At 48.2% G+C, this 24,198-nt stretch overlaps 1 protein-coding gene across 1 annotated transcript; it reads left to right on the forward strand.

Annotated features, from left to right (window-relative positions):
- Window positions 1-18,698: 18,698 nt before the first annotated feature.
- On the forward strand, window positions 18,699-23,723 carry ISL2 (ISL LIM homeobox 2). The gene is made up of 6 exons (XM_060095137.1): window positions 18,699-18,756; window positions 19,603-19,792; window positions 20,074-20,336; window positions 22,147-22,430; window positions 23,041-23,208; window positions 23,607-23,723. The coding sequence occupies exons 1-6, from the start codon at window positions 18,699-18,701 to the stop codon at window positions 23,721-23,723; spliced, it is 1,080 nt and encodes a 359-aa protein (XP_059951120.1).
- Window positions 23,724-24,198: the final 475 nt, after the last annotated feature.

The following is a 24,198-nucleotide window of genomic DNA, read 5'->3' on the forward strand; positions in this document are numbered from 1 at the left end:
GAGCCCGTGCTCCACAGCAAGAGAAGCCACCATAATGAGAAGCCTGCGCACCACAAGGAAGAGTAGCCCCCGCTCGCCGCAGCTAGAGAAAGCCTGCATGTAGCAACGAAGACCCAATGCAGCCAAAAATAAATAAATTTATATTAAAAAAAGAAACGTCATATTCTTTAACTATCAAACCTCTAATGACTAATCTACTTTAGTAGAAATGACTAATCTACTTTCTGTCTATGGATTTGCCTATTAAGGACAATTCATATAAATGGAATCATATAATCTGCAGCCTTTTTGACTGGCCTCTTTCACTTAACATAATCTTTTCAAGGTTATTCTACATTGTAGCAGGTATCAGTATTTTATTCCTTCTAATGGCAGGATAATATTCTATTTATGGATATACCACATTTTATTTACCCATTCATCAGTTGATGAGCATTTTGGGTTGTTTCCATTTTGTGGCTCTTATGAATAATGCTGCTATAAACATTTGTGTACAAGTTTTTGTCTGGACATGTTTTCATTTCTCTCGGGTATATACCTAGGATTAGAATTGGTAACTCTGTTTAAGCATTTAAGGAACTGCCAAACTATTTTCCAAAATGGCAATACCATTTTACATTCCCACCAGCAGTGTATGATTGTTCTGATCTCTGCATCTCTCAATTATATTCCATTGACCTACGTGTGGTCTTTGCTTTTTTGCCACAATACAAACCTTTCACTGTGTTTCAAAGGTCTAGTTTGAGCCTTAGATTGTTATTGACCTTATGTTACTGGTTAACATTTAATATATCTGATGCCCACCACCCCAAATGAATTGTAAACTCCTTTAGGGCAGATTCCATGTCTTGTACATCTTTGTATCCCCTTCATCACATGGTGAAGTGCCAGGCATTCAGCAGGTGCTCAATAAATACGTATTGATTATCTGAAGGAATAACAAGAAGTTGGCAACAATCATGAAAGGAGAAAGGAAGGAAGGAAGGAAGGTAGGAAGGAAGGGAAAAGAAAGGAAGGAAGGAATTTGGGGTCACAGGTAGAGTTAGAATCTAATCAATTGAATTTTAAATGTTATAATGAAAGGTCAAGCATCAAAAAACTCATTCTCCTTGAAAAAACAACTTTCTCCTTGTGAGGTTTTCCACATGTAAGAGAATGAAGTTGGACCCCTTCCTCACACTATACAAAAAAATTAACTCAAAGTGGACCATAGCCCTAATGTAATAGCTAAAACAATAAAACTCTTAGAAGAAAATATAAAAGTAAATCTTCAGGACCTTGGGTTAGGTAAAGCTTTTTTAGATATGATATCAAAAGTATGAGTAAAAAATAAAGCATTGATAAATTGGACTTCATCGATATTTAAAACTTTTGTGCTTCAAAGGACACCATCAAGGAAGTGAAAAGGCATCCCAGAGAATGGGAGAAAATATTTGCAAATCATATATCTGATAAGGGATTTTGTAGCCATAACATATAAAGAACTCTTTCAACTCAATAATAAAAAGACAACCCAATTTTTAAAATAGGCAAAGGATCTGAATAGAAATGAAATGCCAAAAGCACAGGAAAGAATACTCGACATTAGTCATCAAGGAAATGCAAATCAAAACCACGAGATACCACTTTATCCACACTAGAATGACTATAATCAGAAAGATAGATAATAAGTGTTGATGAGGAGCAATTGGAACCCTCACACATTGCTGGTGGGAACCCTCATAAATGATGCAGCTGGTTTGGTAAACAATTTGGCAGTTCTTCAAAATGTTAAACATATTACCATATGACCCATAACTCCCATTTCTAGGTATATGCCCAAGAGAAATGAAAACATATTCACACAAATCTTGTACATAAATGCTCATAGCAGCATTATTAATAAGAACCAAAAACTGAAAACAACACAAATGTCTGCCAACTGATGAATGGATAAGTAAAATGTGATATATCCATACAATAGACTATCATTCAGTAATAAGAAGGAATAAAATACTGACACACACTACAGCATAGATGAACCCTGAAAACATTATACTAAGTAAAAGAAGCCAGTCACAAAAGACTGTGTATTGCATGGTTCTATTTATATGAAATGTCCAGAATAGGCAAGTCTATTAAAACAGAAAGTAGATTTGTGGTTGCCTATGGCTGGGGGCGAATGGGGAGGGACTGCTAATGGGTATGGGCTTTGGGGGAAGGTAATGGAAATGTCTACAAATGATGGAGGTGATGTTTGTACTACTCTGTGAATGTAGTAAAAACCATTACACTGTACACTTTAAATGTGTAAATTGCACAGTACATAGATACACACACACACACACACACACTCCATGAGGATGAGGGATGTTATGATAAGTCCTCTCATTTATTTTCTGTGAAAAAAATTAATCATTTGAAAAAGCCAGTAATTCAACCATTAATGATTACAGAGGTCTTGTAGCACATCTCACACACCAACCTCGACCCACAGTGTTTCAGGACTCCATGAATGAGAACTGCTGCTTTACACCTTCATTTAATATGCTTAACACCATTCACTTCTCTCTGCTCTCCATCTAGATGGCTCGAATTCACTGCTTTCCAGAGCTGCTCCAGAATTTCTGTCTAGGAGAATTTTAGGGGCAGCAGTCTGGTTAGAAGGAGCGGCCCAGGGATTTGTCTTGAAGCTGCATATGCATAGCAGACCCACTTTTTCACTTAAAATTTAGAGGCTGATGAGATTTGGACCCCTGGGTACTGCTTTTGGATGGTCCCCTGCTCTGCTTCAATATGGGCCACATAGAAATGGGCCTGTATTCTTTTTTTTTTTTTTTTTTGGTGGTACGCGGGCCTCTCACTGTTGTGGCCTCTCCCGTTGCGGAGCACAGGCTCTGGACGTGCAGGCTCAGCGGCCATGGCTCACGGGCCCAGCTGCTCCGCGGCATGTGGGATCTTCCTGGACCGGGGCACGAACAAACCCGTATCCCCTGCATTGGCAGGCGGATTCTCAACCACTGTGCCACCAGGGAAGCCTGGGCCTGTATTCTTAAAACCTGCTTCTCAGTTTCAAGGCTCACCTGTGTTCCCAACAAACAATTATTCTGCAATGACATTCTGCCTTTCTAAAGACAGCACATGGAAATGGACCGCCCTTTTTAGCAGTGTCTGCCAACAGGACTTCTTTCTTGGTGCTAAAATTACCTGCAAATTATTTTAACTGTGCCACTTTCAGATTCTCCTTTCAACATATCTGTTCCTTCCCATGTGTTGTCATTTCTCTATTTGAAAGTCATGACCGTGAAACCTCAAACATTTATGGGTTATGCAAACAGCTTCTTTTGGTATATTTTTAATAATCACTGCTCTTATTATTACCAGATGTTGAAATTGCAAATGATAACAAAGTGACAGACTTTAAGGGTAAGATTATTTGGGCAAGAGAAATGTGACTTTTTGTTCTCTGAGAGATAGCAGGTGTCTTGCCTGGATTTGTATCCATTTTTTCCCACTTTTAGCTGAGATGTCTTAGACAAATTCTTTAATTTCACGGATCCTTTGTGTCTTCACTGGTAAAGAGTGCTGTTAATGCCTCTTTCATAGAGTTTTGTTGAGAAATGTGTGGGATTTTATGTTATTTATTATTATCAATTAGATATTAGTTATCTATTGCTGTGTAACAAATTACCTCCCAATTTAGCAGCTTGAAACAATGTTTTTTATCTCACACAGTTTCAGAGTACTAGAAATTGAGTGCTTTAGCTGGGTGGTTCTAGCTTAGAATCTCTCACAAGATTGCATTCAAACTATTGGCCGGGGATGCAGTCTCAGTAGACTTAAATGGGATCAGAGGATTTGCCTCTAAGCTCACTCATGTGGCTGTTGGCAGGAGGCTTCAGTTCCTCACCACGGGGACCTATCCATATGGCTTCTCCCAAAGGCAGTGATCAGAGATTAAGATGGAGACAGAGATACCAAAACATAAGCTGCAGTCTTTTATAACCTAAACTCGATGGTGACATACCATCATGACTGCCATATTCTACTGGTCACACTAACCAACCCTGTTACATTGTGGCAGAGGACTGTGCCAGGGTGACTAGAACAGGAGGCAGGGATCACTGGAGGCCATGGTGGAGGCTGGGTACCACCTATAGATAGAGTACCCAGAAGGCATACCTGGACACCACGAATTCAACAGCCCTTCTAGGCTCAGGAGATATAAAATAGACATTGTCCTTGCCCCCCACGACTCTCATTCTAGAGGCCCATAGTAAGTGCTCAAGAAATGTGTTTTTCCCTCAAGAAAGAGAAAGAAACAAACAAAAACTTCATGAAAGGAGATCTTGCTAATCAGAGGTATAGCCATGATCGAGGTAATTCCTGCTAGGAAAAGTGGGGAAACTCTCCCTAAGGGTGACTATTACAAGTTGGATGACTCTGCAATTTTCAGTTTAGAGCCTGAGAATTTGTTAAGGATCCTAGCAGAAGTAAAGACAGACATTATAATTGTCTGTGAGAAAAAGGTGTACTAGGCAAATTGATGGTATCCACAGTCCAGCAAACAATGTTATTTTCCAAAACGATCTTTTCAGACACTGGCTGCATCTATAGGCACACTAATAAGGTTCTAAAGTCCTGGGCTCCTTAACTCTATGTAAAAGCAACTAAGGTGGGACCTCTATTTGGCAATGACTCATCCACTGTCAATTTTGTTGATGTTTAATATAACGTATATATAGATAACATATGTACTATATAATAAGGTGACCTTGAGTTTAACATCTTCTAGAAGGCACTCTGACCTCCCAGTTTACCCTAATTAGTGAGGTTTTACTCCCCTGATATTTTACCTGTGCTAAAAAATTCATATTTCAGGTTCTTAGAGGAGGCATGTATGACTCACGGGATTAATGACAAAGGAATTTGCTTCCATTATCAGATTAGCCTTGCATCTCACCAGCCTTCATAATGCTGAAGTGAAGCTTGAGATTTATACATAAATATTGAAGCCTTATTCCAAGTTTAATAAAACATGCATATCTTTCTAATATACCCATGGACAGAAATGGACCCTGGAACTTTTGCTGATGCAGAAGAGCCCACAGGTGTCTGAGAGATACCAATTCAAGTCCCACTGGATGGCTGTCATTCCCTCTAATGCCCTTGACTGGCCTTTTCAGGTCACTGAAAACTTTGTGGTTCAGTAGCTCTTTGCGGAGCCTGCCATCCTCTGCCAGGCCCATGGAGGATGCCGGAGAAGAGATTGATACCATCTCTGAGCTCATAGATTTAATGAAAAACACTCGTCCTAGAGTCTCCGCCTCCACGAGAAAGAGCAAGGATTTTATCTGTCTTATTCACAGCTGTGTTTGCAGTGCTTGAAAAAGGGATTTCAGGCAAACTCCGTTAGGGAGTCCCTAAGAACTAAATTGTCATGTGGTCCCCGGGTGTCTCCACTCTGAAGCATACACACCATGAAACTATAATGAGAGCACTGGGGCCAAGCAGGGGGCCAGATCTTTCACAGTCCCCATATTTCGGGTTCATTCCTGCCTCCCGGCTTTGCTGCCAGGTGCCTGCTGCCTTGGTGCACCCTCCTCGTTGCCAAGACTCTACCCCAGTGGTTCCTAATCTTCAACCCTAGAAGAAGTTTTTGGCATTTTGCAGCCAAATGAGAAAAACCAGAATAATGTAATGAGTTTTTCACAAAGCTCAATGGGAAGGACTATTGATTCTGAGACTAGGCTTTCTTTTTTGGTGTTACTATGTTACCTCTTATATGAAATTATGGTAGGAGATAGTGGGTTGTTTTCTTTTTAGTGCCTCACTTGGCATCATGGAGTAGTGGCTGTCCTGTGTGATGTCCCCATTGTTTTTTCCTTGGTTCCTGAATTCCAGAAGTTTGAGAACCACCATCATACAAGAAAAGTTCAATCCCCACCTCACTCTTGGGATCTTCCCTGATCCTTCGGGGCTCACTTTTCCTTTCTTTAAAAACAATATCAATTAGGATATTTTTCTAAAGCCATAAGTATATAGTGCAGGACAATTGGTAAATGTAAAAACTCACAAAGAAGAAAACAGAAATCCTCTATAGCCCCACTTCTCAAGAGAAAATAAACTTAGTCTGAGAGATGCCCTTCTATTCCATTTTCTGAGTTTTTCACTTAATTTTTTAACAAAAATGGAGGTATTTTGTGTAAGCTGTTTGGTGATTTCATAATATTCCATCCTCATCCTCTTCCACAATTTTTTTAAAAATAAATTTATTTATATTATTTATTTATTTTTGGCTGTGTTGGGTCTTTGTTGCTGCGCACGGGCTTTCTCTAGTTGTGGCGAGCGGGGGCTACTCTTTGTTGCAGTGCACAGGCTTCTCACTGCAGTGGCTTCTCTTGTTGCAGAGCACGGGCTCTAGGCATGCGGGCTTCAGTAGTTGTGGCTTGAGGGCTCTAGAGCACAGGCTCAGTAGTTGTTCCAAGGCATGTGGGATCTTCCTGGACCAGGGCTTGAACCCGTGTCCCCTGCATCAGCAGGTGGTTTCTTAACCACTGTGCTACCAGGGAAGCCCCCTCCACAATTATGAAGTGCTGACTTGGTCTAGCTGCTGTGGTATGCATTTACATGTATGAGCCACTTAATCCTCACAACAACCCCATAAAGTGGATACTATTATTATTCCCTCTTTGTAACTGAGGCTCAGAGAGGTTAAGATACACCCCCATTTCACAGAGCTGCTAAGTAGTAAAGGCTTTCTGACCAGGGGTGCCTGGCTCTGGAGCCCAAACTCCAAAGCAGTATGATTTAGTGCACTTCCATTATATGGATTTACCACAATTTATTTAACCAGTCTTTTACTTTTGTTCATTTTCCTTTTTTTCCCCAAGTTTCTGGTATTATAAATAAAGCTGCCCTGTACAACCTCAGGAGTAAATCTTTATGCACATCATCCATAAGTATTTCCATAGAATAATTTCTAGCAGAGGATTTGCTGGGTCAAAGTGATTACAGCGTTTTAAGGCTTTGACAAAATTTGCCAAACTGCATCTCAGATTGTTGTGCCTTTTCAGAATGTTGTACCCTGGACACTCCCTCCAATAGGCTATGAGAAGGCCAGTTTTCCCACACTTTGCCACCACTGGGAATTATCGGGTTTTTTGGTTTTTTAAATCTTTGTCAATGTGAGAGACCCAAAGTGGCAATTTATGATGCTTTAGTTACTAATGTGGTGGTAGCTCCCAGCGATCCAAACCCTTGTATAATTCCCTCCCTTTGAACACCTGTGACTTGTTTCTAGTGAAGAGACTATGGCAAAAGTGAAGGATTTTGTAGATGTAATTAAAGTCCCTAATCACTCGATTTTCAGTTAATCAAAAGGGAGATTATCTTAGGTGGGCCCTACCTAATTGGGCGAGCCCTTTAAAGGGATCATTGAAGTTAGAGACTCAAAGCAGCAGAAACTCTCTCTGTGGCTGGCTTTGAAGAAGCAAACGATCATGAAATGAAGCTGCAAGTAAGTGAATTTCATCACCAATCTGGGAGCTTGGAAGTTTGTCCTTCCCTAGTCAAACCTCCATATGAGAATGCAGCCTGGCCATCACTTTGATTTCAGCCCTGTAATGCCCTCCCAGAGCAGAGAACCCAGATAAGCCATGCCCAGACTTCTGAGTTACAGAAACCCTGAAATAATAAATGGGTGTTTTCTTACGCCACTGAGTTGTGTGCTAATATAACTAACAGGACTACAATTTTTCCACGTGCTTTTAATCATGTTTTTTCTTCTTTCCAGCTCATTTTTCTGTTAGCATTCATCATTTTCTTATTTGAGTTTTTTTTTTTTTTTTTTTTTTCTTTTTGCGGTATGTGGGCCTCTCACTGTTGTGGCCTCTCCCGTTGCGGAGCACAGGCTCCGGATGCGCAGGCCCAGCGGCCATGGCTCACGGGCCCAGCCGCTCCGCGGCATATGGGATCCTCCCAGACCGGGGCACGAACCTGTATCCCCTGCATCGGCAGGCGGACTCTCAACCACTGCGCCACCAGGGAGGCCCTGAGTTTTTAATATATTTGTTTTAAAGGTATCAACCCCTTTGTCTCTCATAAATAATAATCAGCCATTGCATTTTTATGTGGTCAAATCCATTGGTCTTTCCCATCTGGAATCTATCTTTATTGTGCCACTTGGAAAGCCCACCCTCATCCCAAGGTTATAGGAAGAGTCACATACATTTTTATCTAGTACTTTTGTGGTTTTTTCATTACATTTAAATCTTTGATCCATCTAAAGATGGTTTTAATAAACGGTGGTGCAGAAAAGTCCAACTTTAATTGCTTTCAAATGTACCAGTAATACCTACTGAATAATCATTTGCTTTCCAATTGAATTCATATCAAATCAAAAGTCTAATTTTGGCGTTTTCAATCTGTTACATTAAGTCCATCATGTTCTGCTTTAGTATCAAACTGTTTTCATTATTAGAACTTTATAATGCATTTGAGTATCCGGTGGGAAAAATCACCCTTCATTTCTCTTCTTTTATAAATTTTCCTCAATATTCTCACACATTTCTTCTTTCATTTTATCTTTCGAATTATTTTGTCAAATTCCATTGGCAATTTAATAGTATCTGTAGCATACCAAAATACATTTATAGATTTATACACATATAGATTATTTGGGGGAGAAATGATACCCCATAATTCCATACCAGAACATGTTTGGCATTCTGTGAATTCTTCATGGCCCTCATCAAGATAGGTTTATTTGTGTACACCTGACACATTTCTTGTCAAATTAGTGACAGGGTTTTAGATATTTTCATTTAAAATATACTAACTCTAGTATATTTTAATAAGTGTTTATTGCTAGATTATAGGAAAAATATTTTTTTTTTACTTACTTATGCAACCATAAATTAGTAAGAGTTTGACAAAAATCAATGAAAGAATTCTGTGAGAACCAGTTGGCTATGTGGAATTTACAAGTCAGAGTATTGCATATTTTATAATTTATTTGTAAATTATTTGCTATAGTTCCTTTATATCAGTAAAATTTATTATGAACATATATATGCTTTATGTATATGTATATGTGTGTATATATATATATATATACATAATATGTGTGTATATATGTATATAATATCTTCCCTAGAGACCCAGTTCTTAAACGTTTATCAATACCCCACTCATGGGATGTATGAGCCTATGCTGATTTGTCTAAGTCATAAGAGAATCCCAAATTCCTTGCCAGTAATTGGTTCAGGAATGGACAAATCTAAGCCAAGTTGGGCCAGTGAAACAGGAAAGAGATTTTCCAGGGGATTCTGAAAAGAAGCTCTCTTGCTCTTTGGTGAGAGCCCCAGGAAGCCAGCTTCTCCAATTGGTCACAGACAAGGAGGCACGTGTGTATTGTGGCAGCCATTGTGTGACCATAAGAACCACTCTCAGAATGAAGCTGAGTCTGTGGACAGTAGAGCAGAGAAACAGAAAGACACTGCTGATGACATCTTTGAACCCCTGGGTCGTGTAACTCTGGGGTCTACCCTGCCACTGTGCTTGTTCTTTGAGCCAGCTCATTTTCTGTTTATGTCCCTTTCACCTGGGCCTTCTTTAGCCCAAAGCACCCTGCCAATACATGAAGACTGAGTGAGGTATATAGAGTATCCACCAGTTCCCAGCACATAGTGGCTGCTCAGTAAATGACAGCACCTCAGCCCCACCCCACCGCCTCCCACCTCCAGCCCCGCCAGGCCTTGCTTCCCCATCCAGTGCAGGCCTGCCTCCAGCCTTTGCTCCCACAATCTCCCTCCTCACTCACAGGCCCCATTTGAAGCTTTCTCACCCTTAAAGACCCTGCTCAAATCCCACCTCCTTCACAAATGCTGTCCAGCTCATGGGGAATTCTCCTTCACGCTCAGCTTCTGTGAGCCTCATCACATACTGTCTCCTGTGGTTTCCTGTGCCTTCCTGAATCTGGGTCCATCTTCCCTAGAGCGGATCCCTTTAGGGCCTGGACCATTCAGTGTGCGTCAGAGTCTGCCTCCTGCACTGGCCTGGCTCAACCTCTTGCCCCCTGTAACGTTTAGTGAGTACTTGGTGCTGAACTTACCAGACTTTAATCTCTTCTCTTCCTTGCTTTTTGTAAGCTGTGGGCACCAGGATTCAGCTGAGTGAGATTCCTACAACAGCAAGAGGAGTGTTATTATTTTGTTCTGAAGGTCTTTACAAGCATAAGGCATGTCTAAAGTGGCTATAAATAATTTATATTGTCCATAACTCAAGCTGATCAAACTAGACCTCATCACAGTGATGCGGCAAAATCTGGTACAAGCTGCTTTTCTGCTGCCTCCAAACCAATTACACATTCGGCGCAGATGAAAATCTGCCTGGATTCCCTCCCGAATCGGATTAATGCCCCATCTGCAATCACATTAATCACAATCTGTCCATGATTAGACACTGGATAATCCCATTGGACAAGAGGTGACAACCCAGTTTCTATTATCTCATTTATTATCTATTTTTGGAATTTGCTGGTAACTCTAGCCTCCAGAAGACGTTTTCCAGTGAAAGAGGCTCCTCTGTAGATTCTTTTGAAAAACTGTCACTTCATAGGCTTCAAATAGAGCCAAGCACTTGGTGTTATTTATGATTCCTATTTTGTTTCCAGGTGATGAATAGACAAAATAGGACACAAGTCTGTGGTCTTTGTTATGAGAAACACACACACACACATTTAGCTTCTTACAAATGTGTGTTGGAAAGAATAAAAGACATCCTTCAGAAGCTTTCTGAAGAGGCATCCTCACGTTTGAGATATATGATACTTCCTTTTCTGTTTGCTTTAGTATCATAAAAGCAAGCATCTATGATTGGTAAAGGAGCCGTAACTGGCCCCAAATGTCTGAAAACCTAAACCCACACACATGCACACATTTGTGCAGGATGGAGGACCTTTTACAATATTCCATTTTCCTGCTGGAAGGTCAAACTGAACTCTGATAGCTGATTGTTCCTCTCATTTGCATCTAGAAATACCGCTCAAGGGACTTCCCTGGTGGCGCAGTGGTTAAGAATCCACCTGCCAATGCAGGGGACATGGGTTCGAGCCCTGGTCCGGGAAAATCCCACATGCTGTGGAGCAACTAAGCCTGCACGCCACAACTACTGAGCCTGTGCTCTAGAGCCCACGAGCCACAGCTATTGAGCCCAAGCACCACAAATACTGAAGCCCACATGCCTAGAGCCCGTGCTCTGCAGCAAGAGAAGCCACCGCAATGAGAAGCCCGTGCACCACAACGAAGAGCAGCCCCTGCTCACCGCAACTAAAGAAAGCCCGTGCGCAGCAACGAAGACCCAACACAGCAAAAAAATAAATAAATAAATTTATTTTTAAAAAAAAAAGAAAAGAAATACCGCTCAAGGGAAATGCTAGGACCACATGAGTTCAGGCAATTCTAACATTGCACCCACGTTCTCAGACCCACGGGTGCTGGAGCACAGCAGAGAAAGCCCGAAGTCACTCCCACCCCAGAAGGATACAACTCACAAAGCAGGATTGTTCCCCACAATACTGGTGTCTGTATCTCAAACCAGATGTATTTTTCAATATCTTCAACAAGTAAGTTACAAGTGAGTGGTATTCTTTTCCTCTTTCTTCTTTTCACCCCATGGAAATGGTTGCGAGCAACTGATCACCAGCCACCCATCCCCCAAACCAGCTTCCCTCCTGCCGTTTCTAGGTTTCTAGGTGGAGAGAGGAGCCCCCCAGAGGGTTTCTCCCTTCTTCCCCCGCCCCCGCTCGTGACTCATGTCCTTGTTACCTCTTGCCTTGCTTGACTTACCCACGTGTTAATCTTCCCACAGCACAGCTATGTTCTTGCCATTTTCCCGTCTGAATCTCTTCAGTACAACAACAGGATCCTGGAGGTTTTCCTTTGCCAAGAGAATCCCTCATACTCCTCAGTGGAAGTCTGAGGCTTCCCACTGTCTGACACAAGCTTCCCTTTCAGTCTTTCGCTCATGCTGACTCCTCAGTGGGAGTCCAGCCCCACGGACCTGCCTTGGGTGGCTCCAGGGGTCTTCCCTGTCTCTACGGGGCTTTGCCTGTGCCGCTGCCCTGATTCATTCCTGCCTCTCCCAGCTGCTCACATTTTCCCCAAAATGCACTCGACTCACTCATCTCCTCCCTCTGTCTTCGAGACTGTTCCCTCTTCCAAGCAGACCTTCCTGCTCCTTTTCTGCTTGGAAGAATCATACTCATCCTACAGGGCTCAGATGATTTGCCGTGGGCTCCAAGAAGCCTTTCCAGTCATCCCGTTCTGTGCTCCCTCCTTGGTGTTCCTGTTGCAGCTCTGGTTCTCAGCTCTGTGGTAGCCCTCTTCCCACTGCTGACCCTAAGTCAAAGGTGAACAAAGCTGGACACCAGGTAAAGTGGCAAGGACACATTTTAATTAGTAATATCTATTGCAACAGGGAGAAGAGTCCCGCATGAACCGAACTCAACTTCGATTTGTACGGAGGTGATGGGAATTGTAAAGGGAGAATGAGGGAACAGGGAGGGGGATGAGTGGGGGCTCAGAAGAGTCAGCAAAGTGAAAAATTATAAAAGGCAGGAATCAGGGGTTGGTCTGTGAGAAATCCATCGGGGTTTGCTAACTGGTGCTTATCCAAGGTAGGCTCCTACCCTCCCACAGAGGTTGGGAGACACTGGCCCTATCTTAAGGTGTTGGATGGAACAAAAAGTAAATTCTTTCAGCAGCCTTGAGCTTTTTTCAGGCAAGCACTTTAAGCGGGGCTGGGGTCATCCTAGGGATGTGGCCTTGAGGCATTATAAACTATGTTAGTGTTTTGCTCAAATCTTCATAGGCTAAGACAGAGGTCTAGTTGAGAAAGCACTTAGAGGAGGCTGGCTAAAGTTTGATCAAGGAGAGACTCTGTGTCACCTACCATCATCTTCCTCTTCTCTCTACTGGGCTGCCTTGTTTCAGTGAAGGAACCTTGTCCATCCAGGGCCCCAGCCCCAAGCCTGGCCCATTTGGCAAGAGGCTGGCATCTCTGCAAAACCACCCAATCCTGGTTTGGTTAATCTATTCCTTTTGGAGCTCAGTCTCTCCCTCTTTCCTTCCCTCCCTTTCTTTTTCATTTTGCCCAGTATCCAGATCTCGGCAAGGGGAGGGATAGTGATAGAAAAAAAACGAACCCTAGAAGGTAGGCCCTGTGAGTCTGCAGGCTGGCAGAAGCAGCCAGGAATGCCAGTGCCCTGGGTCAGACTGCTCAGAACCACTCCCAGGCCACACTGAGCCAGCTGGGGTTCCCCCTTCTGGAAAGATGGGAAAAATGCAACTGTCCCAAAAGACATCAGCACAGCTCCTTCCTATTACCCCCTCCCTTCCTGAGATCTGGGCTTGGTGGTTTATCCCTGTGGCTACCAGGGTGTGCTTTGGAAAGAAACAAAGGCTCCCATGTGGTTTTTTTTTTTTAAGGGTTAATTTTTCTCATCCTTCTGTAATGACCATATTGATCCCGCAAGGAAAAGAGTGCTAGAGACTGTGGGTTTCTTAATACAGAATGACCCTGGCACATGTCCACTATAAACAAAGTAACAAACAAACAAATAAGTTCATTCCCATATGGATAGACTCAAGTAGCACAAGTTCATAACTAGTCTCATGGACTAGTGGGCTTGAGTCTCAGTCCCATCTCTCATTAGTTGTATTAACTCATGAAGGTTATTAATTTATTCATCTCTGAGCTGCTGGAAGATGGTAAGAGGACCTGCCTCAATGCCTCAGAGGCAGAGTTGGCTTCATGGGATGCAACCGGTACAGTCCATGGGGCCCCATGCTTGGTTTCATATTCTGCCATTGTTGTCTTGAAATTGTTACTAATTTTTGAGTGAGGGGCCCCGCATTTCATTTTGCACAGGTATCTGCAAATTATGTAGCCCATCCTGCCCTGTGGGTTGTTGGGAGCTTTAAATGAGACCTTCTACGATTGCTTAGCCCAGGGCCTGGACTGCAGCAAGGGCTCAGTGAATATTAGGGAGGGAGAAAGGGGCTCAGGAAAGAGGGAGAGGGACCTGGCAGTGTCACTGGATACCTGTTTGCTCAAAGGAAGTTGGTGGGGGTCAGGTAAGAGAGCCTGGGGAGAGAGGACGGGCTTGGATATCGGAGGCCTGGAGTCTGACTCTGATTTGCCAGGTTTCTTTCTCTTCCTGGACCTTAGTTGCTGTCTCTGAAACATGGTGCCCAACTCCCCAAAGTCGAGCTCTCAGAAGCCTATGGCAGTGATGTTGGGGATGCTGAGACCCTTTCTGGCCTATTCTGTACAATGTCTCCAACTGCCTTTGGAGAAGAGTAGAGGCCAAGGTCATGGGGTGGGAGGGGGATGGAGGCAGGAGGCAGAGGAGGAGGCCTGGTCCTCAGGTGGGCAATAACAGAATCCCATCCCAAAGGACTCCAGCAGGAAGACCCCTGGTCTGGGCCAGGGGAACCTGGCATCCAGCTCCATTTCTGTCACTTATATGCTAGATGACAGGTCATTGGCCCTCAGTTTCCTCTCTGATACTCACAGTGGGATTAATGCTCCCATCACTAGCAACAGCTTCCTTTGTGTTGGGTGGGCACTATGCCTGTGACATGCCCTTTGTGAGTGATCCAGAGGCAAGATAGTGTAATGATTCCACCAGCAAGCTCCGGAGGCAGAGAGCCTGGCTCAAGTCCTGGCTCCACCAGCTATGTAACCTGGGACAAATTACTTAACTTCTCCAAGCTTCAGTGTCCTTATCTGTGAAATGAGGATAATTTTAACAATAGTAACTCCTTCCTGAAATTGTTGTGAGCATACAGGCAGTCATGTGTTTGAAGGTGGCCCCAAGTGAGAGTCCTATATGTTAGCCATGACGATGATGATGATACTGAAGATATAGGTTAAGCCCCACATTCCTTCCCACATAGGCATTTCCATGACAAATAGGAGACAAAACATCTCCTGCCAGGTAAAGCTCTCCTGAGTGGGTAAGAACAGGAAGGCGGTTAGGGGGGAAGGAAATGGAGCGTGTGTGTGCACATGTGGGCCTGTAGGAGCTGTGTGGGGGCTCTGAGCTTGAGGACGGGCAGGCTGGGCGAGGATGACCACCTCTCTGGGCTGCAGATTTTTCTCTGTCAAACAAGGGTCTGAAAGAGAAAGTCTCCAAAGGGTCTTCCAGCGTTTTCGTTCTAGAGTTCTAGAAGGAAGGAAGAACGGAGGATTGACTAAGCAAAACTGTAAAATAATAAAGCCTGGTTTGCTTTAGGTGACCTGGCCTGCTTTGTGATCTGCTCCTAAGCCCTGGCCCCATGCCTAGTGCTTTCCTGCTCTTTCTTTCAGGACTTGTTTCCAGGGTAGGAGCTGCTATCCCTGTATCGTGAATGACCACATGTTCTGTGATTTCTCAAGGATTTCTGCACAGTAAGCCTATCTTTCAGGGGAGTTGTGAGTAGAGTTTAAGGCAACAGAGATGGGGTGGGGGGAGGTTTGGGGAGAAGGAATCCAGAGAGACTTCTTTGTGCTTCTGCAGTCTTCCCAGGAAGAGGGTCATAGCCGGGGTTAGTTTATGGGATAATACAGAGCTATGGAGCTCAAGCTGCTATTCCCAGTAAGGATAGAGAGTGCTCTAAAGCCCAGGAAGGGAGGCTCCCAGATCTCCCGTGTGCTGTAGCCTGGGACATGGAGAAGGGGACCCTGGGAGCATCCAGGAAGCAGAGAACCAGGGCAGGGCCAGATCAATGGTGCCTTGTGGCTGTGCCGGGGGAAGAGGATTTTCACTTCTCTCACTCCAGTGCTGGTCTCCCAAGGATGGTTGTGGCCCAGGAGACCCACACGGAGGGATCCTGAAACTGGTCCGTGGTTTCACAGCTCCAGAGAAGTGAAGCTGGTGAGTGATGGAACCACACCCATGTGGGTCTTCAACCGCACAGTGAAAGAAGCAAGGGAGATGGAGCCAGGCAGACCTGCTGTGAATGCCAGCTCTGACTTACCCTGTGACCAGAAGCAATCATGTCACCTCCCTAAGCGTCAGTTTCCTCATGGACTAAATGAATCTAATACTACCCACCTCATAACATTGAGGTAAAGACCTAATAGGCTAATAACAGGGGGATTGCACATGATGGAGACTAAAGAAATATTAGTTCTTGACCCAGCTACCTGATATCCCAGGAGAAATCACCATCTCCCCCATCCTCCCTAATAGGGTCTCAAAGAATTGGCTTTTTTCTGGTAAGGAGGAATTTCTCCTCTTGGCAGGAGAGTGTTAAAAGTCTGGACCTAGGATTCCAACCCAGAGCCTCCCCATCCTGGCTGCCTGTGCCATTGAGTTAATTGATTTGCTTGCTCCTAGTTGGGTGCTGACAGTCTGGCCAGGCCCAGAGTGGCTGGAGAGAGAGGCCAACCAGCCAGGAGCACCTCCTGGTTCACAAGGGAAGCACACCTACCACAAACCTCCTCCCCATTCTGAGACGGCACCCAGATACACAGACATCATTTGTACACAAATTCTGCACTCAGACCACAGTTTCTGATCCTCCATCCCCACAGGAGACACACACAGAGCAAGCACACATGGAAATGCACAAAGAAATCATCAGATGACACACACACAGATATACGTAGACCTCCCCTCCACTCCCAGAGGCACGCAGGCACCGCACACAGGAAAGGCACAGCATACATAGAGGCTCCCAACACAAAGATGCAGCCATAATTGTGATTATCATAGTTACCATGTATTGCACTTAATTAGATATTGTTCTAATCCTTTTCCAGAGAATGCTTTAATTCTTATGATGGTAGAGGTAGATATTATTTTTATCCCTCATTTTACAGATGAGGAAACCGAGGGTCAGAGAAGTAAAATAAAATGCCTGAGGTCACCGAGTGGCCCGGTGCAGACATACCCACCTATACCCGCTCCCTCTCTCCTCAACCCCGTTTATTTTCATAGACACGCAGCATTGTCCCCACCCCGACATGCTCCACACACACTCAGGACGAGCGCTGTTTGGGGCACTAGTGGCCAAAGACGCAAGAAATGGCCTGTTGGCACAGCGGCTGGTAAGCTGTACTGAAGAACCAGACGAGTGAGAAAGACCAGGCGTTCCAAAGGTAGTGGCAGTGGTTAAAAGCCTTACAAGACAGACGGGGCCACCACGTGAAGCGCTCAGCACAGCGCTGGGTGGCTGGCCATCATCCAGTAGTGAGTTCAGTGTGCGCTGAGGGCCTAGCCCCAGCTCTGCGCAAAGCCTCTTCTTGCGCGCTTGGCTGCACCCATTTCACGGTGAGCAGCCCAGAGTGTGAGGCCAACCGGCCCTAGGTTTTTAGCAGAAGGGCCGCCGAGCTCGACCGCGCCCTCAGGCCGACATGGGCCGGGATCTGGGGTTCCCGTGGAGACATTTTATTCCCAGGAGCCCACCTGCGTCCCATCGCGCACCAAGTTCTTGGTACACCTTTTAATGGGAAAACAACGACAGCCACCATGGTTGGATAAATGTTATTTATAATTCATGGGCCAGTTCTTGAACCCTTTCAAACAAAACCCACAGAGATTTCTTTGAAAGAAAAATGCCTGGACTCTGCTCAGAAGTCGCGGGTTTTCTACGGAACGACAAGCCGCTACACAGATAGTAAATTACCCCGCGCGCCACATTTGTTTCTGATTATTTGCGTTGCAGTTGGTTTGTGAAATAAAACAGAAGAGTTTATAAATATCATTTATTCTGGAAGTGAGACACACATTCGACCCCAGCCTTGTTCCTAGAAGGAGCTGTGCTATTCGAATGGGGAAAGAATGGGGGAGTCCGTGTCAAATTACACTCCCGCCCCAAATGCAAGTCAAGGCTCGAATCTGGATCCGGTGATCGTCTTCGGATTCTGCGTTCTGGCGTTACCCACCTAACGCTCCAACTGGGAGAAGTTTTCCACAGGCGGACGGGTGAGAAGTCTAAACAGAGTTTATCCAAACCCTTAACCTCTCTCTCTAGCTTGGACCCTGAGAACAAAGGCGCCTGAGAGGAGAACGGTGACCGGCGGGACGGTGAAGGTCTTGTCCAAACAGACCACCCTTCCCCCCAGCTCTCGTCCTAAGAGAGTGGATTTTTTTTTTTAAATGAAACAAGGGAGCATCTAAAGGACAGGCCCCCCTTCACTCCCCCAGGTATCCATCACCCTGCTCGAGCGCGCCTGGGGAGACCGCACCGCAAGTCCAAGAGGAAGCTCAGAGCTGCGGCGGCAGCAGAGACAGCTCAGCAGTGACACAAGGTCCAGCCGGGATAGCCGGACCCAGCGCCAGAGTGAGGATCCTTGTACATTTCGGGGGAGGGGGCTGCGCTCCATTGTTCACTCTGGGCCAATCAGGGTTAGCCCATTTCCTCCCAGCCAATCCTCCGTCACCCCCGCCTTCCACCCAATCTACCCCGCCCATCAGCCCCCAGGTCCCCAACACCTCCCCTGCATCCCCAGCGGTTCTGGGGAAGCTTCGTGACGCCACAGGTCCCGCCCCCAGCTCCGGCCACGGGTGAATGCGTGCTGACGTCATGCTGCGTACTGGCCGGTGCGGAATCGCTCCTTCAACTCCGCGGGGCAGGAGGAGTTAGTTAGCAAAAGAGCCGAGGCTGGGCGCGCGACCTTCGTCCTTCTGCCCCTGGCCGCACGCTTTGCGCACATCTCTTTTCTGCATGGTGGATATTATTTTTCATTATCCTTTTCTGGGTACTATGGGGGATCATTCCAAGAGTAAGTCTTCCTGTGTGTGTGTGCGTTGTTATGTGTGTGTGCTTAATATGCAATATTTCTAATGCAGAAGAATGTTTAGTGGATTCTACAAGTGGCTTCTATTTGACAGGACACTGGGAGAAAAAAAAGAAAACGAATGCATTTTCCTGCAGGACCGCTTATCCGTTGGAATCCTGTTGTTTTAGTTTATAATTAAACACTCTCAAGCCTGCTAGGCTGACCTCGGGCTGTGAAATCTGCTTCTGTTTTGCGCTAAGGCAATAGGTTTGATTTAGGGATGTGGGGTTTTTTTTGTTGTTGTTGTTTGATTGCTTGCTTGTCTTTCGGCCTTTCAAATAAGGAAGATTTCTCTAGCTTTCTTAAACTAAGAAATGTCAAAGAGGATGAGCGGAGACTCCGCCGAAAGCTGATGTGTCTGTGTTGGGATAGGAGGGAGTCGCTGTGAGAGGGAGTGTGCGGACGGCAATGCCGGAACATCACCGTCCAGTATTGATAGTGTGGCGTCCGCAGGGTTTAAATGTCTATTTACTCTTTCTTCTCACTGACTTGTTATATTTTAGTTACAAGATATATCGATAAAACGCCTGTGTCCAAGTGAATGTAATAGCGAAAAAAATCGGGGAGGGGGGTGGGGGAAGACAGAAAGCCTTCGCAAATTCAGAAGATTTTGTTTTTTCGTTTCCAATTGTCTGGACCTTTGGAAAGCCCATTTCCTTTTTCTTGTGGTCGCAAGTCTTGAAAGAGAGCGAGAGCGAGAGCGCCAGCGGGTTGGGTTGGGGCTGGAGCGGCCTCGGTCGGGGTCCGGGCAGCCAGGCCTGACGCGGGCCCCGCGCCCTTCCCCGGCAGAGAAGCCCGGGACGGCCATGTGCGTGGGCTGCGGGAGTCAAATCCACGACCAGTTTATCCTGCGGGTGTCGCCCGACCTCGAGTGGCACGCCGCCTGCCTCAAGTGCGCCGAGTGCAGCCAGTACCTGGACGAGACGTGCACGTGCTTCGTGAGAGACGGGAAGACCTACTGCAAGCGGGACTACGTCAGGTGAGGCCCGCGAGAGCCCGGGCTGCGCCACCGCCCGCTGGGGCCGGGGCTCGAGGATGGCGGGCCGCCCGCGCGCCCCGGCGCGGGGAGAACACGGCCCCCACCCCGAACGCGTGCCGCCGCACACCTCCTGGCCTGGGAACCCCCCGAGGGCTGGTCCTCGCAGCCTCCCTCTGGGCCACAAAGCGTCCTGGGCGCGCGTGCCCGGGGTGGGTAGCAGCCCGGCAGGCGAGGCCGGCCACAGGCCCCGTGCTGACACCGCCCGTGCCTTGGGCCCGCAGGCTCTTCGGCATCAAGTGCGCCAAGTGCCAGGTGGGCTTCAGCAGCAGCGATCTGGTGATGCGGGCGCGGGACAGCGTGTACCACATCGAGTGTTTCCGCTGTTCCGTGTGCAGCCGCCAGCTGCTGCCCGGCGACGAGTTCTCGCTGCGGGAGCACGAGCTGCTCTGCCGCGCCGACCACGGCCTCCTGCTCGAGCGCGCCGCGGCCGGCAGCCCGCGCAGCCCCGGCCCGCTCCCCGGCGCCCGCGGCCTGCATCTGCCAGGTAAGCCTCTTGCGCCCGGTACTGCGCCGCCGGCTCGGGAGTGAGTGCATGGGTGTGTGTGTTCGTATGGGGGTGGTTGTGATCGGACGAAAAGTTGTCACTTGGGTGTATTTCCGTTTGCCTGCAGTGTGGGGTTTTCTGGGTGAGTGCAGAACCCTGTGTTAGGAACGCGGCTGAGTGTGTGTTCATGTGACGGGGAAAAATTGCGTGTGGGTAAACGTGAGCCGGGATTGTGTGTATGAGTGTGCAGAATAGTGGAGGAATTGTGTTCTCCGTGATCAGGAATATGTGGAACACAGTAGTAGGAGCAGGAAGGTGAATGACCACGGGGAATCTGAAGTGGTAACTTTGTCTATGGAACTTGTACTCGGAATTTCAAGCAGTATGTGTGTTGTCAGAGAGAAAAGATAGGTTTGCCTGGGGGTATGTGTGTAAGGAATACAGTTCCCAGCCTAGAGGTGGGTTCAGCCAGCCAGAAGCCCACCCGTAAGGACAGTTCTGAAGGCTAACCACTCAACAAAGAGCTAGTGTCTGCATTTGTATTTTGAGGCCCAGTTTGATGAACAACTTAGCCAAACGTTTCTTGGTGGGGAAGGAGTGGACGTACAGTGGACTCAGGGATCATACACCTCAGGGGATGCTCTGGGTCCTAATCAGGAGATGCCCAGAGTTGGGTTCTAAGTGTGTGGTTACTGGGTAGGAACAGTGACTCTGGCTGAGCAGTTACCAGCAAGTAGCCACAGACCTGAAGTACCAACCTCTAGGCCAGGCTGAGCCTCTGGGTCCTGTGTGCTTGAAGTGCTCGCACTTCCTCTGCTCCTCCCTTTATTCCCGTATAAAATGAGAAAATTGGGCTAGATGGGCTATTTGTAAATATTTATCCAGATCTAGATATGCCCGGAAGGGGATATAAATTGAAACAGTGAGACTTGCATCCAAACCTGGTTCAGATGGGAGTGCGAAAAAGGATGAAGCCAGTGTTGAGGGCACCCTGGTCTCGGGTGTCGGAGGGGCTCCCTTTTGTTTGCTGCGGGTTGCGGGCCGCGGGGATCCGGCTCTAAATACCCGATTCTACTTAACCTGGGGTTGAGAGAACCCAAGGCCAAGTGAGGAAAGTGCCAGCGGCTGCGCGCAGGCCGGGAGGGCGGCCGCTGGGCCAGGGAACCCGGAGCCTTGAGGGAGGAGACCCGGCGGGCCGAGGCCCGAGGGCTGGCAGAAAGGAACCGTTCCAGGCCCTGGAGGCCCACTCGCGCCCCAGGGTAGGTCTTTGCGACACACGGCCTGGCCCTGTCCGAGAGGCCTCTGAATCAGGGAGAAGGGCTCTTGGGGGCCACCCGGGAGCAGGAGACAAGCCCCCCCAATTCCGAGGCAGGGCGGCGCGTGGGTCCCCTTCCCCTTTCCCCCTCCAGAGTCCCGGGCGCGCCTCCTTCCTCTTCCTCTGAAACTCCGACTTCTTCCGGAGGGCTTCCCTCGTCCCGTGGAACCCACGCGGGCATTCCTAGGGTCTGGTAAGTGGAGGAAGCACAGCGGGGGTCGACCACTCCCGTCCCGCACAGGCCTAGCTCGGAACTCCCACGCCCAGCTTGCGCGCTGGCGAGATCGCTGCGGGGAGCCCTGTGGAGGAACTAGGGAAGGGACGAAATGCACACCTTTTTCCGGGTAGGGCGAACGGACGGAAAGGGAGACAAGACGAACAATAAAACGAAATAAACGGAATAACGAAATCGGGCCCCGGAGGACTCGGCCGCCGCGGGGCGGGGCGCAGGGAGAGTGAGTGGCGGCCACTCTCTCATCTCTCGCTCCCTTGCAGACCCGGGATCGGGCCGGCAGCCCTCGCTGCGCCCGCACGTGCACAAACAGACCGAGAAGACAACCCGCGTGCGGACCGTGCTCAACGAGAAGCAGCTGCACACTCTGCGGACGTGCTACGCCGCCAACCCGCGGCCCGACGCGCTCATGAAGGAGCAGCTGGTGGAGATGACCGGCCTGAGCCCGCGGGTCATCCGCGTCTGGTTCCAGAACAAGCGGTGCAAGGACAAGAAGAAATCCATCCTAATGAAGCAGCTGCAGCAGCAGCAGCACAATGACAAGACGGTGAGAGACTGGGAGCTGAGGATCGGATCGGGTGGAGCCTCGGGTTCGCGCTGCGGCATCTGCGTGCCCATTTCTGGGCCGGCTCTCGGGAGATCCAGGGGGAACTGGACTCTCCAATAGCGTGTGTTGGTGCTTTCAGAGCAAGGCTTACCTTGGGGTTGAAGGCTTCTTAATTATTGTATCCGAGGTCAGGTCTTCCCCAGTTCCAGCGGCAGACCAGAGTTGGGGTCTGGGGCGTAGTTCGGAGCTCAAGGTGGCATGTTTGCCAGAGCCAGCAAGTCGGGGCGGGTTGTGTCCTTCTCTCAGCATGACTCGGTTTGAACACTTTTCCTCTGCAAACCTGGAGAGGGATGGGAACGCAGGCCTCGCGTTCGTTCCCTTGCCATGTTGGCTTCCAGCACCGAGGCTGGCCTATGGTGGCTGTTTTGGGGCCCGAGGAATTTGCACTGGAGAAGGCGGGCTCACTCGGCTGCGGACAAGTGTATGCCTCCCCTAAACCGTTTCAGGCTCCAAATCACGTGCCAGTGCCTGGGGCCCCAGTCTCAAAGATGGCGGGAAACGCAAGACCTAATTCGAGCGTCTTCCACCCTCTCTTCTGCTTGTCCCGCAGAGCCTGCAGGGACTGACCGGGACGCCCCTGGTGGCGGGCAGCCCCATCCGTCACGAGAGTGCCGTGCAGGGCAGTGCAGTCGAGGTGCAGACGTACCAGCCGCCATGGAAAGCGCTCAGCGAGTTCGCCCTCCAGAGTGACCTGGACCAACCCGCCTTCCAGCAGCTGGTGAGGCCCCGCTCTCCCCGCCCCGAACTCAGGACTCCGGGGGAGGTGGGGTGGATTTAGCCACTTAGCCAAGGTGGGAAGGGGTGGGGGTTTCTCAGGGGATGAGGGGCTGGAGGGTTTGGGGGGAGGTGGGTAGGTGCAACCGCACCCGGCTCATTAATTCGCTCTAAACCAGGTCTCCCTGGATTAAAGCGCTCGCAGGGGAGGTCGAGGGATTACCCAACCCGCAACCCCGCCCTAATACCCCTGCGTGTGCTTGGGGACCTGGCCGACTTATCCAAGGGCCTGCTCCCAGACGGTGGCTTGTCCCCATGGGACACCTTTGGGAGTAGGTGGCCCGGGAAAACCAGCTCGGGCGCTTCTTCACCCGCTCCTTCCCGGTGTCTCCGCTGCCCCAGGTCTCCTTCTCTGAGTCTGGCTCCCTAGGCAACTCCTCCGGCAGCGACGTGACCTCCCTGTCCTCGCAGCTCCCGGACACCCCCAACAGCATGGTGCCGAGTCCCGTGGAAACGTGAGGGGGACCCTTCCCCGCCAGCCCGCGGACCTCGCATGCTCCCTGCATGAGACTTACCCATGCTCAGGCCATTCCAGCTCCGAAAACTCTCTCGCCTTTGTAATTATTATTATTGCTATTTAAAGAGAGAGGACTGAGAGAAGCGGTCGGGATAGCCAAAAGCGCCGGGACGCAACCTGCTTTCACCAGACTGGAAAGCCCTGCTCCGAGGACTTCTCTTTTTACAAAACCAGAATTTGGGTTTGCTAACGTTAGCTCTGCCATCTCTTCTCCCTCGCTCGGCGTGGCCGCCGCCGCTCTATTTCCGCGCCCCCCGGCCCACGCACGCACTTGTGCGTGGAGAACGCGCAGGTCAGGTCCCGCGCCGGCCCAGCCCCGAGCTCGCCCACGCGGATGCGGGCACCTGCCGCCGCCCGGCCCCGCGCTCCCAGGTGGCCTCGCCCCGGCTCTAGCGGGGAAGAGGACGGGGCAATCCA

Source organism: Mesoplodon densirostris, chromosome 4, assembly GCF_025265405.1.
Source record: "Mesoplodon densirostris isolate mMesDen1 chromosome 4, mMesDen1 primary haplotype, whole genome shotgun sequence".
NCBI lineage: Eukaryota > Metazoa > Chordata > Mammalia > Artiodactyla > Ziphiidae > Mesoplodon > Mesoplodon densirostris.